This window comes from Nomascus leucogenys, chromosome 5 (assembly GCF_006542625.1).
Source record: "Nomascus leucogenys isolate Asia chromosome 5, Asia_NLE_v1, whole genome shotgun sequence".
In the NCBI taxonomy this organism is placed as follows: domain Eukaryota; kingdom Metazoa; phylum Chordata; class Mammalia; order Primates; family Hylobatidae; genus Nomascus; species Nomascus leucogenys.
Window position 1 is genome coordinate 101,445,040 of NC_044385.1, and position 14,772 is coordinate 101,459,811.

Consider the following 14,772-nt stretch of genomic DNA (forward strand, 5'->3'; position numbering starts at 1 on the left):
AGGCGAGGAACTGGATTCTCTCCTAAAAGGTGTAGCAGAAGGAACATAGTCCCAAGGGCATCTTGATTTTAAGTCAGTGAGACTGATTTTGGACTTCTGACCTCCAGAACTGTAAGATAATAAAATTGTGCTGTTTTCAGCAACTGAATGGTGGCAATTTGTTATGGCAATAATAGGGGACTAATGCAGTGGTTAAGAGCACAGATTCAAGAATCTAACTGCTGGATTTGAATCTCAGCTCCATAACCTAATCTATGACCTTGGGCAAGTCACATAACCCCTTACACCTCAGTTTCCTCATGTGTGGAGTAGGAATGATAATAAGACTTCACAATGTTTTTTGGTAAGAATTTGAACAAGATGATTAGCATAAAGTGGTTCAGTATGTTACCTGGCATATCGTAAGAACTCAGTAAATATTCGCTTAGGAAAATTAGCTATTAAGGGGAAGGCCAGTTGGGAATAACTGGAAAATGTCACATGAGGGACAATGGATGTTGAGGAAACAAGGGGCATCTAAAGAGAAGATGTGAGGTTGGAGTATGAGGCAAGAGAATTGTCTAAGTAGGGAAGGGGCTTTCATGGGAGGAAGATGAGATTTAGTTTGCGTTACTAGGTAGAAAGATTTAGGATCAGTGTTTTACAGTTACAGTGAGGGAGTCTTTAGACTTTCTTTTTTTTTTTTTTTTTTTTTTTGAGACAGGGTCTGGTTCTGTCACTCAGGCTGGAGTGCAGTGGCACGATCTTGGCTCATTGCAACCTCCTGCTCCTGGGCTCCAAGTGATCCTCCCATCTCAGCCTCTGGAGTAGCTGGGACTACAGGCACTGGCCCCCTGCTAATTTTTTTTTTCTTTTTTTATTATACTTTAGGTTTTAGGGTACATGTGCACAATGTGCAGGTTTGTTACATATGTATCCATGTGCCATGTTGTTTTGCTGCACCCATTAACTAGTCATTGAGCATTAGGTATATCTCCTAATGCTGTCCCTCCCCGCTCCCCCCAACCCACAACAGTCCCCGGAGTGTGATGTTCCCCTTCCTGTGTCCATGAGTTCTCATTGTTCAATTCCCACCTATGAGTGAGAACATGCGGTGTTTGGTTTTTTGTCCTTGCGATAGTTTACTGAGAATGATGTTTTCCAGTTTCATCCATGTCCCTACAAAGGATATGAACTCATCATTTTTTATGGCTGCATAGTATTCCACGGTGTATATGTGCCACATTTTCTTAATCCAGTCTGTTGTTGTTGGACTTTTTTTAAGGTTTTTGTAGAGATGAGGTCTCACTATGTTGCCCAGGCTGGTCTGGAACTCCTAGGCTCAAGCAATACTCCTGCCTAGGCCTCCCAAAGTGCTGGATTAAAAGCGAATCAGCCTCATAAAACAGTGAGTCCCTGGGGCTGGAAATTTTTAAACAAAAGGTGATGATCCAGACTCATTATCTATATAAGTGATGCTAAGGATCGTTGGGACAGGTTGCACTAAAGGTGCCCCAATTTCTAGCTGGCTTTAAAGTTTTACCATGTAGTGTTCCTTGTCAAATATGTGTTAGTGCTTCATAAAATACGCATTTTAGCATCACAGTGGCATTTTTTCTTATAGCAATTACTTATTTGTTTTGCTTCGGAACATGGATAACTTGAGAATGGAACTTAAGCATCTATTTCAGCACTTTGTAAAAAAAGAGTAGGTGAGTTTTAGAATTATCTCATTTTTGATGTAAAGTTTAATTTGATGAATCATATGCAAGACTGTCACTTAATTCATACTGCAGTTTGCCACAGCCTGTTACTGCTTTATGTAGTTAATTGTAACCCGAGTGGATGAAGCATTTCAACTAGCCTTTACCAGAATGCTCAGCCCTCCCTCCCTGACCTGCTGCTGCCCTAACTTGCCAGCTCAGCTCTGCCTCGTTGGTTTGGCTGTTGCTCCAGCTCTGCCAAATGGTGCTGGCATTGTTATCCTACGTAATCCCTTGGGCCCACAGTGTCTCTTGGCAATTCCTTTAAGCTCTCCTAGTTGGTTCCTATTTTTACTTTCATATGTTATGAAACTTTACGGCTCTCCTTGTCCTTAGTTCCTTTGTTATCAGCAAATGGCTGAGCCCTCACCCCCACTCATCCCCACCTTTTTTTTTTTTTTTTTTTTTTGGAGAGAAATTAGTTCCCCAAGGAAAAATTTTAAAAAATGGCTGAGACTGACTGCTTATTTTCTTCGTAAATAGCTATTGAAGTTGGATCTTTGAGTGTTTGCCTATATATTATAGTCATAAAATGTAGGTGTTACTTGGCAGAATACATTTATTATTAGCTATGCCATTATTAGCTATACCATAAAAAGCGATGATTATCCAAAATAATAGATTAAAAAAAACCCGTGCTGGCACATCAAAGCACACACAACTGCTTTCTTAATAGAAACGGTATAATTAAAATGCAAATTTGGATATATTTTAGTCACCCTGCTACTTAGAATTTGCTTTAAAATAACTGGCCACAATATAGCGTAAGAATAAGATTCAAGTACTTTTGGTGATCTAATAGTAAACTCCATAATCTCCAGGTGACTTGTGTGCATACTAAAGAGAAACACTGTCTTAAGTTATATTTGATGAAAACCTTTTCCTCACTTTAATTGCCAAAAAACTTTTGTCCACAAAAATTCAGTTCACCTGGGGGATCCTTTTTTTTTTTTTCGTTTTTGGAGACAGAGTCTTGCTTTATTGCCCAGGCTGGAATGCAGTGGTGCAATCATGGCTCACTGCAGCCTCAAACTCCTGAGCTCAAGCTATACTCCCACTTCAGCCTCCCAAGTAGCTAGGACTACAGGTGCATGCCACCGCCCTGGATAATTATTTTTTTTGTAGAGGGACAGGGTCTGACTATGTTGCCCAGGCTGGTCTCTAACTCTTGGTCTCAAGGAGTTGAGCCCTGCCTTGGCCTCCCAAAGTGCTGGGATTAGAGGCATGAACCACCACTGGCCAGGGATTTTCTTAAAATGCAGAGTGTGGTTCAGTAGGTCTGGGGTGTAGCTAGAGATTCTGAATTTTTGGCAGGCTCCCAGGTGACCCTGATGCTGATGGTCTGTGGCCACGCTTTGTGTAGCAAGTGACTGGGTCAGTGGTCTTCCATTTTGACTGTGCATCAGCTGCATCTGAGGGATGGCTGTGTGACTCCATCTCATGACTTTGACTGGGGTTCCATGTCTGTAAATCATAATGCTAAGATACGGACTTAGCTGAATTTCTCTGCTTCAAGTAATAGTTATCTCTTGATTGCTGGCACGTACTTGCTAACATTTTTGGCACTGTCAATTTCAGGGTTAGAGGAGGCAGGGACTTTGCCAGATTATAAATAGAAAAGGAGTTGAGGTCACCAAGTATCTTGGCTTTAGGATAAATTGATCAGCATCATCATGTACTCAGCTATTTTTTTTTTTTTTTTTTTTGAGACGGAGTCTCACTCTGTCACCCAGGCTGGAGTTCAGTGGCGCGATCTCGGCTCACTGCAAGCTCCACCTCCCAGGTTCACATCATTCTCCTGCCTCAGCCTCCCAAGTAGCTGGGACTACAGGCGCCTGCCACCAGGCCCGGCTAATTTTTTGTATTTTTAGTAGAGAGGGGGTTTTGCCATGTTAGCCAGGATGGTCTCGATCTCCTGACCTTGTGATCTGCCCACCTCAGCCTCCCAAAGTGCAGGGAGTACAGGCATGAGCCACTGCGCCTGGCCAGCTCTTTTTTAAATTGAAAACTTGTTTAAAGTAGGCAAAAATCCTTTTTGGGAATACCAGGCCAAAGTAATCATGACAAGAGTATTTGGTTAATTGACAGGGAGCACTTCCAGGTAGTGTCATTCTGGGAGCCTTGGTTTAAGCTTTGTAAGGCCTTTAGGTCACAGCCCTGACAACAACTTCACTCATTTTCAGAATTAGGATTTTGATCTTATTTAGGGCTTTTGTAATAAATCCTTTTATTAACCTTGTCTCTGTTTTTACACTGTTTATAAAAGTGTCTTTTCACTTTTACTTATAATGACAGCTCTTGATCTTGTACGCTCAGGAAGTTTTTGCAGAAGTGGGTCTAACTGGCTTGATCTTATGAGTAGACATTTCTGTATTGCTACATTAAGGTTCCCTGATGCAGAGTATTCCCTCTATATGTTGGAGGTTGTCATGCTTGAAATTTTATCAAATATATATTTTTTGATCCTTCAAGTAAAAATGAAAGTGACTTTGGGTAGGGTAAGAGCCTAGGGTGGTGTAGTACATTTTCATGAGGATTTAGACTTTTGCATAATGAAATGATTCAATGTATAAGAGAAATCTGGAGCATAATGACATTTATGTAAATTAGACTATATATATATAGATATATATATGCAACAGCACTTGTTAAAGAACATTTTATTTTATTTTATTATTATTATGAGTTTCCCTCTGTCACCCAGGCTAGAGTGCAATGGTGTGATCTCGGCTCACTGCAACCTCCGCCTCCCAAGTTCAAGCGATTTTCCTGCCTCAGTCTCCCAAGTAGCTGGGATTACAGGCGCCCGCCACTATGCCCGGCTAATTTTTGTATTTTTGGTAGAGACTGGGTTTCACCATGTTAGTTAGGCTGGTCTCGAACTGACCTCAGGTGATCCACCCACCTCAGCCTCCCACAGTGCTGGGATTACAGGCATGAGCCACTGCGCCTGGCCGAAGAACATTTAAAAAAATTTATATTCATGGGGCACAAGTGCAATTTTGCTACCTTGATATATTGCATTGTGGTGAAGTAAGGGCGTTCAGTGCATTCATCACTGGAACATTGCACATTGTATCCACCAAGCAGCCTCCCATCATCCACCCCCTTCCCATCCCCACAATGCTGTGAGTCCCTATTGTCCATCATTCACACTCTACTTCCATTTGTATACATTATTTGGCTCCCACTTATGAGAACATGTAGTATTTGTCTTTCTGCATCTGAGTTGTTTTGCTTAAGATAATGGCCTCCAGTTCCATTTGTATTAGTGGAAAAGACATGATTTCATTTTTTAATGGCTGAATAGTATTCCATTGTGGACGTATACCACATTTTATTTATCCAGTCCTCCACTGATGGACACTTAGGTTGATTCCATACCTTTGCTATTGTGAATAGTGCTGCAGAAAATATACAAGTGCAGGCATCTCTTTGATGTAATGATTTCTTTTCCTTTGGGTAGATGTCAAATAGTGGGATTGCTGGATCATATGGTAGTTCCATTTTTAGTTCTTTGACAGATCTCCACACTGTTATCCATAGAGACTGCACTAATTTACATTCCCACCGGCAGTGTATAAGCATTTCCGTTTCTCTGCATTTTCTCCAACATCTGTCATTTTCTGTCTTTTTAATAATAGTCATTCTGATTGGAGTAAAATGATATAGTGGTTTTAATTTGCATTTCTATGATTAGTAATGTTGAACATTTTTTCATATTTTTATTGGCCATTTGTCTTCTATTGAAAAAGGTTTATTCATATCCTTGGCCCACTTTTTAATGGATTTAGTTGGATTTTTGTTGTTCCTTATAAATTCTGGATATCAGTCTGCTGTTGGATGTATATAGTTTGCAAATATTTTCTCCCATTCCACAGGTGACCTTTTCACTTTGTTGATTATTTCTTTTGCTGTGCAGAAGGCTTTTAGTTTAAATCCCATTTGTCTATTCTTGTTTTTGTTGCCCGTGCTTTTGAGGTCTCAGTCATACATTCTTTGCCTAGACTAGTGATATGGTTTGGCTGTGTCTTCACCCAAATCTCATCTTGAATTGTAGTTCCCATAATCCTCAGGTGTCGTGGGAAGGACCTGGTGGGAGATAATTGAATCGTGGGGGTTGTTTCCCCCATGCTATTCTTGTGCTAGTGAGTGAGTTCTCACAAGATCTGATGGTTTTATAAGGGGCTCTTCCCCTTTCGCTCAGCACTTCTCCTTCCTTCTGCTACGTGAAGAAGGAGGTGTTTGCTTCCCTTTCCACAAGATTGTAAGTTTCCTGAGTCCTCTCCAGTCCTGTGGAACTGTGAGTCAGTTAAACCTCTTTTCTTATAAATTACCCAGTCTTGGGCAGTTCTTTATAGCAGCATGAGAATGAACTAATACAACTAGACATTTACATTTTTAAACACATTAAAGAAGGCATCTTTAAAAAATAATTTGAGACAGGTACACTAAAATCCCAGACTTCAGCACTATATAGTTCATCTGTGTAACCAAAAACCACTTGTATCCCTAAAGCTATTGACATGAAAAAATTAAAAAATAATTCGAGGTGAAATTCACATAACATAAAGTATTAAAACCATTAACCATTTTAAAATACACAATTTAGTAGCATCTATTACATTCACAATGTTGTGCAACCATTAAACATTTCTAATATTTCAAAGTAAAACCTCTTAACATTAAATGGTTTCTCCCCATTTCCTCCTCCTCCATTCAGCTTCTGGCAACCACCAACCTGCATTTTGTCTCTGGATTTATCCATTCTGGATATTTTATACAAATGGAATATGTGACTTTTGTTTACTGGCTTCTTTCACTTACCATAATGTTTTGTAGCACATATCAGTACTTCATTCCTTTTTATGGCTGAATGCTATTCCATTGTATGGATAGATCACAACATGTTTATCCATTTATCTCTTAGCAGACATCAGAACTGTTTGTACCTTTTGATATGTACATGTACATGCATGTACATGTAATGTACTTATTTGGGAATCTTTTTAATTCTTTAGGATATATATAGGATATATACCTGGGGGAAGGCATTTTTTTTAATAGAGGGGAATGAGAGTGAGTGGGAATGTGGGATGAGGTGGAAAATAATTGAGTGAGAATGTGGGATGAGGAGGAAAGTAATTAAAATAACAAAATAAAATGAGAGAGCCCTTATATTGACTGATAAGAGCTTGCTTAAGTAGGAATGATGAATTCAACTTTGGGTCCTGACATTTCTTCCCAAGCACTTACATTACTGATAGAAGAGCAAGGACATGTGCTATAATGACATGAAAATATGTTACTGGATAAATGCTTTTGGAAGGCAAATGGGTTGAAAGGCTCTGAAAGGTGAGGTGTTAACAAAGACCTGTCTTACCCTTGGTGCCAGTGTGAGAATATTCATATTGGCCTTATGCTATTCTCATTAACACTCTTTTCAGGATTTATAATGTAAATAGAGAAGAGTTAAGATTCCATTGAAGTGTGTAATTGTGTTTGTTGCAAACTCAGAATATTGGGTGGAGGTGGAATGTAACCCTACATTTGGGGTCAAGAGAGTAAGAACGAGCGCTGCTTCTTTCTCCACCTTTTCCCTTAAGGGATGAGGCATTCTAACACTGGAAGGTCAGGGGAGTGGTAGCTTTGGGAGGACTGACAGGAGGCTTGAGTAGGAGACAGACTCGCAGAGTGAAAGACCAAGGAGGTCTTTCAGATTCTGGGTGGTCCCTCACCTGTTGCCAGTGGCTGATCTTCACTGTTGCTTATTATTTACTCATGAGTCTTCTGGAGTTTTTGCTCATGAAATGTCCACTTTATTTGATTTTCAAATTCTTTGGGTAGTTTTTCTTACGGCATCATCTGCCTCTCTATTCCTGAGAGGATTCTCTCTTGTTGTTCTCTCCCTTGTTTTCCATAATGCTATTCTCTTCTGCTTTTCTTCTGATTTATCTGGATGCCAGATATTTTTCTCTCTTGACTCCTCTTTCTTTAACTGTCCTTTAAATGCTCGTGGTTGATTGTGAATCCTTCGTTCTCTTTGCTTTCAGGGCAAGGAGGGCACATTGACACCCCTAATTTCAACGACTACCAATGTGTGCTAGACTCCCAAATCATATTTTAAAATCAAATATTTCTCATGGGCTGCAAACCTAACTTACTACTAGCTGGGCATCTGAAACTCAACATTTCTAAACATTTATTTTTCTATTCTAAATTTTTGACTGGTCTGTATTCTTTATTAGTAAAAGTCATGTAGTAGCCAGCTTCCAAAATGGTCCCAGTGATTCTCACTTTGTGATACTCTCTTCCTTGTACCTAGGAATTGTACCTTATTAACTAAGTGATCTACTGGGGAGATTCCATTCTTCTAGTGAGGTAACCTACAGAGTATTGAAGTGATGCCTCGATTCTTCTTGTGGATTATAGTAAAATGTGAGAGGAGAAAGTGAAGGATAGAGTGATAAACATGAGAGAAATAGGAATTGCTGCTTTTGAAAATTGTCAGTCTCTTTAGTAAGTAAATGATGCTAGAATTGAGAAGTGGTTTTCAGGCATAGATTAAATTCAGAGCATTTGCAGGAAAATAAGGCCTAAAAAGGAGTTGAGGATGTGGTTGTAAAATTATTTAAGTTCTTAGATTCAAGATGGTACCTTGCACATCTGTCCAGTAAAGGAATAGGGCTTCTAAGAACCTTAAGGATATTGTCCTCCAGTCATCTCAGCAAGAGACCAAAGTAGAGAAGGGCTACTCTTGAAGAGATTGATGGGTGCAGCTTTTGTCTAATGGAATGAACCCCAATAAGATTCATGGAAGATCTGTAGTATCTTTGAGAGAATTGTATTTGCAGAAACACTGCCAGCTGAGACTGAAAGGAATAGAGAATCACGAAATTAAGAGACCCTTAGTTCTCTCAATTGCTATGGGTAGGGTAAAGAAGTAGATTGAAAAACCTACATAACCACAAAGATAGGCTACTTTTCAGTGAAAAGCAAAGACGACTTTTAGGGTGGCACCAAGAATCCAGAGGGTGTAGCTACAAACCATGAAGTATTACCTGGCCTTGAGTCTTCATGAAGGAACTGCCAACCTGTGCCTTGAAGGATTTCAGAATTTCTGTGGAACAGTGACTCCTGTGTGCCTTTCATTTCTCTACTCTCTGACCTGGAGTGTCTATAGTGATGATCTTAACACCTGTCACTCTATTGCATGTTGGGAGTGTGGGAGCAGGTAACTCGTCTTAGTTCACTGACATTCAAGTTGAGAGGAACTTTACTCAAGGGCCATACTTAAGGAATTACACCTGAAGAGCCTCAGACACTCCTGGATCTGACTTAGATGATGAGATTTTGGACTTCGAGTTCACCTTGTAAAGGGATGAAAATTTTGGGGCCTTATTAGGGAGTAAGTGTATTTTGCACATGGTTGGGATGTGAATCACTGAGGTGGGTCCAGAGAGTGAAATGTAGTAGACAGTCCCCCAGAAAGCCCTCCATGATTCTCACCTCCTGGTATTTATGTTCTTTTGTACCTACATGGAATAGGGCTGATCTGTGTAACCAACAGGATGTTGAGGAAATGATGGAATGTGACTTCAAAAGCTACATCATAAGACATTGCAACTTCCGTCTTGCTCCTTGGATCACGGGTTCTATCAAGCAGCCCTTTGGAGATGTCCATTTGGTAAAGAACCAAGGCTTCCTGTTAACAATCAGCCCTGATTTGTCAGCCACATGAGTGAGCTGCCTTGGAAACAGCTCCTCCAAGCTCCAGGAAAGCCTTGGGATGACTGTAGTCATGGCTGACATCTCAATTACAACCTAATGAGAGGTCCCCCAATTCAGAACTATTCAGCTAAGGCCACTCCTGAATTACCTTCAGAAACTATATAAAATCATAAACACCTATTCCCTTAAGCTGCTTAATTTGAGGATAATGTATTATGCACCAATAGATAACTAATAGGGTACTACAGTGAACAAATACAAACCTTGATTATCTTGGTAGATCTTAGTGGCTTCCCCATCCTACCTCAGTGGTAAGAACTGCTGTTCTTGATCATTAAGCTCTCTAAGTTACCCTAGCCCACTCCACCCCATACCTGTTATGACTGCTTTATAATTGATTCAAGGATAAGGGGTGGAAGGGAGATTGGAGACAATATGAAAATCTTAAGCCATGTATCTGTTCTTGCCTGCCTCTCAGAGGGCCAATTTTAGAACCATTAATTTGTAGTGTCTATCTTTATTCATAGTCATAGAAAAATTTAAAGCTAAAAGGAACTGTTAGATACATTTAGGGTTCATTGTTTCCGTGTGTGTGTGTGTGTGTGTGTGTGTGTGTGTGTGTGTGTGTGTGTGTATGTGTATGTGTATGTTGGTTTGTCTTTGAGAAGCCACTTTTGGTCCTGAAAGTACAGGGTTTACAGATGTTTAGATCAGGATTTTGACGTGAAGTATTTTATGGAAGTTGGGTAATGAAATATTTGTGTGATGGGTTGGGCCAGGGAGGGTTGGGCTTCCCTTCTCTTGCAGAGAAAAATGATTGCCCTTGATAATAGGTTACAGATTCACAAACGGCTCATTTCAGGGATGAGGAAAATGGGGCCAGAAATGTTAACTCTCTTTCCAAAGCCACACAGTTGTTTAGGGACAAAGTTAACTTGGAGTCCTGGTTACTAGTTCAATTAGATAAGATTTGTTTTAATTTGTCCTTTATTTTCCCTTTTATTTTTGCTAATTTCAAGTGAAAATGATTTCATTAAATGAGAACTAAATACTTCCCTTTTAATGTGTTGAGCTGGGTGTGGCTTCTTGAAGTTTTAACTGACATGAAAATTTTATATATACCCTTAGGGACCTCTTTGCCTGGGTCCTTTGAAATTGCAAGGAATAAATTACCAGTGAGCTCAAATCTGGTAGGAATGACTGAGACTACATTACCAATCTTAGTACGACCTTGTCCTGCTGCATAGGCCATGTGTGACTTTGTTTACAAAGTTGTTCTGTGTTAAACTTGAGCATCATTGAACGATTTAAAAGATATTCTACTGTTTTGGTTAAAATAAAGGCTTTATTTAAGGCTAGAATTTAACCATATTAATTTGTATCTTCTCTTCAACTTTGTCTTCAACTAAGTATAGTCACTTTAGATATCAAGTGCTTTCTCTCCGGTGATTTTTGAGGAGAGTTTGGCTTTATTTATCTATCCTTATCAATCTGTACCTATTTGTCAACCAGATGAATGCTATTATGTTTGTATGAAATATGTGAAGAATCATTTTGGCTCTCATTTGACTAAGTTTGCTTTTAGTTTAACCTTATTTTAATATTTTATATAATACTTTAAACATTCAGAACCAAATCGAATTGGTTGAATTGGTGTGAAGACTTCTAATGGTTTGTTTTTCCTTTATTGATATGAGACTTGCATCCTGTATGTATTAGTTCATTTTCACACTGCTATAAAGAACTGCCTGAGACTGGGTAATTTACAAAGCAAAGAGATGTAATTGACTCACAGATCTGCATGGCTGGGAAGGCCTCAGGAAGCTTACAGTCATGGTGGAAGGGGAGGCAGACACGTCTTACATGGTGACAGGTGAGAGAGAGCGAAGGGGGAAGAGCTCCTTATAAAACCACCAGATCTCCTGAGAACTCACTCACCATCACGAGAACAGCATGGGGGAAACTGCCCCCGTGATCCAATCACCTCCCTCCCTTGGCATGTGGGGATTACACATCCTTCACTGACATGTGAGGATTACAATTTGAGATGAGAATTGGGTGGGGACACAGAGCCAAACCATATCATTATGGAACTTGGAGTATTGGTACATCCAACCATCTTTTCTTGCCTGCTTCTCAGAGGGCCAATTTTAAAACCATTAATTTGTATTATTTGATAATTACAGATAGTATACTTTTTAGAAACTGTGAGCCTAACAAAATTATCACATTTTGCTCCTCTTGGAATTTTGCCAATAAATTATGTCTCCTTTTTCCATAATAAGTCAAACGAAAAACAAAATAAACACCTTTCATTGAGCTGTTCAACTTTTGACTTGCAAGTTTCTTTACTCTTTGACTTCATCTTATTTAGAATGATTCGTGGATTTCATCTTTCAGCTAGGTAGTTCTCACTGCCTTTTACTCACAGTAGATTGGAATGACCTCCTATCTGTACAAATAGTGGCTTTTTAGAATGTCTCTTTCCTTAGTAATCAGTGGGGCTTTTCTCTTGCCACACCTTTCCTTGTGCTTTCCTGAAATCCCCTTACTCTCCAAGAACCCAAGCTGTAGAATTTAGCCACTTTATATTAGGAAAAGAGTAATTGCCTTTCTCCAAGTGGCAGACTATCTGCTGGTCTGTGAAAGTCACCTCTTAGGGAGGGAGGTGAGGTTTCAAGGAGGCTCACACCATAGAGGTAGCATTACCAGCTGCCTCAGTGGACAGATGTATGTTGGCATGCTGGGAGGCCACCCCTTTACCCGAGAAGTGTAACAAAATGAATATGGAGAGCCCACCTGGGATTGTCACAAGCTCAACCCCATGAAGTGTTTTCTTTTCTTCTTTTTTTTTGGAGTAGTAGAGATGAAGCCTAAGTTAATTCTGGTAACCAAATGTATGTCTCTGAAATGTAGCTGGCTTTAAAATAGCATATACTGTAATTCTTGTTTGTGCAGCAGTTTACATTAACAAAAAGCACTGGATTGTGAATGGAGGATTTGGGTTTTGAAATTAGATACGAGGGCAACCTTGGAGGGAGGGGATAGGCTTTCATTTTTTTGGAGGCAGCTCTTGAGGCAGGTGCAGGGAGTGAGTAATGTGCCACACAAACTATGCAATTTAGCCAATGAACGCTAGGTTTCTCCTCAGTCCTATAGTATGGTTTCCCTGCCTGTCAAGAGCCAGCTCAACAACCAAACCCAGATTCCAGGTGTGGTATTCCACAGTCGTTCTGTAATTTGTAATCATAGAAACAGAATGTTCCTCCTCTTATTTCTTCCCTGCCAACAGTTTCTGGGTGGGTGAATGTCAGTAGCTGGAGTTATTTTTAAAGAGGAGAGGTGAGGCTTGCCGTGCAAAGCTGGGAAGAGGGCGTTTGTTTGCAGAGCAGAGCTGACATCAAAGTGTAGATTACTGCTCAGTGGCTGGGCACTTGTCCTGTAACAGGTAATGTTTAACGTGCCAGTCACAAAGATCACAGAAACAGTGTATGCCCAGGCATAAGATAGCACGACCGTGTATGCTCTGGAGGACTGAAAGGCTGTACAAGCCCTATGTATTTTTTTTCAAATATACATATGCATGGGTCTTGCTGCCGCCTCTTTTGCTGACTGTAATTGGACTTTGAAGCTTCGAAGTTATATCATAAAAATTTGTAACCTTTGTCTGAGAGAGAGCTCAGCTAAGCAATCACTTTCCACTTCTTTTCACAGGATAATATAAACGTTTTCTTGAAAGCTTGTGAACAGATTGGATTGAAAGAAGCCCAGCTTTTCCATCCTGGAGATCTACAGGATTTATCAAATCGAGTCACTGTCAAGTAAGTTTCAACAGTTTGTTAGATATATATATTTAAACTTAGGGCTTGTAGCTTAAGTGAAAAGAATTGCTGAGAGTTCATGATTACAGAAAAATTCTTCCACTCTCTCTGTTTTCCTCTGTTCTCATTCTAAAAGAGACTGTTTTAAAAATGGCTTAGGGACTGTGAATGTGAAGCTGTTCATAACTCATAACATAGCATAGTCTTACTATAAATCTCTATACCGACCAAAATGGTAGTGTTAATATTTTAATGCATGTCCAGCATGGTAGTGTTTGGTTGCTAATGTTGAGGATACTCATTGTACTTATAAGTGAATTTAGGGATTATATTATAGCTTGCAGAGTGACAACAATCTTTAAATTTTTTTATATATTTGGAATTAAGACATAATTATTAGCATAAAAATTAGATAGGACAGTGGTAAAAAAGAATCTCTTAATATTGTGAAGGCAGCAGTGCCTGGGACCAACAGGTAATGCCAAGGACCCTGTCGGTTGTGGCTGACTTTTAAAAATGAGCTGTTTTTCACAATTTTAATAGGGTGGATGAGAAAGTGAAAGTGGGGGTGAGAACACATATGCCAGTATCTGTTAGATTTTTGGTGGTAAATGGTGTCTGTGTGGGAGTATACAGTTTCAGGAAATCTGGTTTTAAGCTCTTATGATATTTATTTATATTTCCTATAAATCTAATTTGCTTCCAGGCAATCAATAATAAACCGTGTTACTAGATAAAGGTGACAGGAAAATTATTTAATTTTGTAATAACTATCTCTTTGTCTTCCTGCCTCTTAAACCTAATTAACATTTTTGCAAGGGAGAAAATAAACACCTTATTCTATCTATAGAAATATTGAAAATGGAAAAATCTGTTTCTACCAGTTCAAAGATTTAGCTTATGTGGTTAATATCCCTGTGTAAAGCCTTTAGTAGTTATTTTTAAAAATTGGGTGACCAATTATTTTTTCTGAAGAAAAATAACCAGCTATGCAAGTATCTTTGATAGTACACATTGTCTTCTAGCAGTACACAGAACAGCCCCAAATCCAGGTAGACTTAGTCTTCTAAAGTCTAACAATATATGTTTTTAAATGAACACTGTTTTGAACCTGCTTCTAGTTCTGTTGAATAAGCTTTTCTAAACTCCATGGTAATTAAATGTACGTGGGAAGGTTAAATCTGCCTGCATTTCTGACTAATCGAAAGATAGCTTAGAGATTCTAAATTTCATCACCAAAGTGAAATGTTTGCTTCTGTAGTATGTAGGGGTCATGTTTACTTTCCATAAAAATTAAATACTTGGATGTATTTGTTTTATTTTTCCTTATCAACATATTTCTTCATAAGGCCTATCTGATGGGCAAAGAAACTTTAGACTTTGAAAGTCTTTTCCTTAAGTTGTTGATGCTTGTTAAGTGTTAATGTGCTTCCCCCTAAAATAATATACTCTGTTTTGAAAGTCTGTAGCCTATATTT

General features: G+C 39.2%; 1 protein-coding gene across 9 annotated transcripts in view; it reads left to right on the plus strand.

The window, feature by feature from the left end:
* Window positions 1-14,772, plus strand: part of LMO7 (LIM domain 7) — a 234,520-nt gene that overhangs the window by 123,095 nt on the left and 96,653 nt on the right. For 5 of the 9 annotated variants that reach the window (XM_003257345.4, XM_030813495.1, XM_004088145.3 and 2 more), the window contains exon 5: window positions 13,188-13,294. In XM_003257345.4, the coding sequence (XP_003257393.3) occupies window positions 13,188-13,294 (107 nt within the window). The other 4 variants (XM_030813494.1, XM_030813496.1, XM_030813499.1 and 1 more) reach the window with 4 other exon arrangements.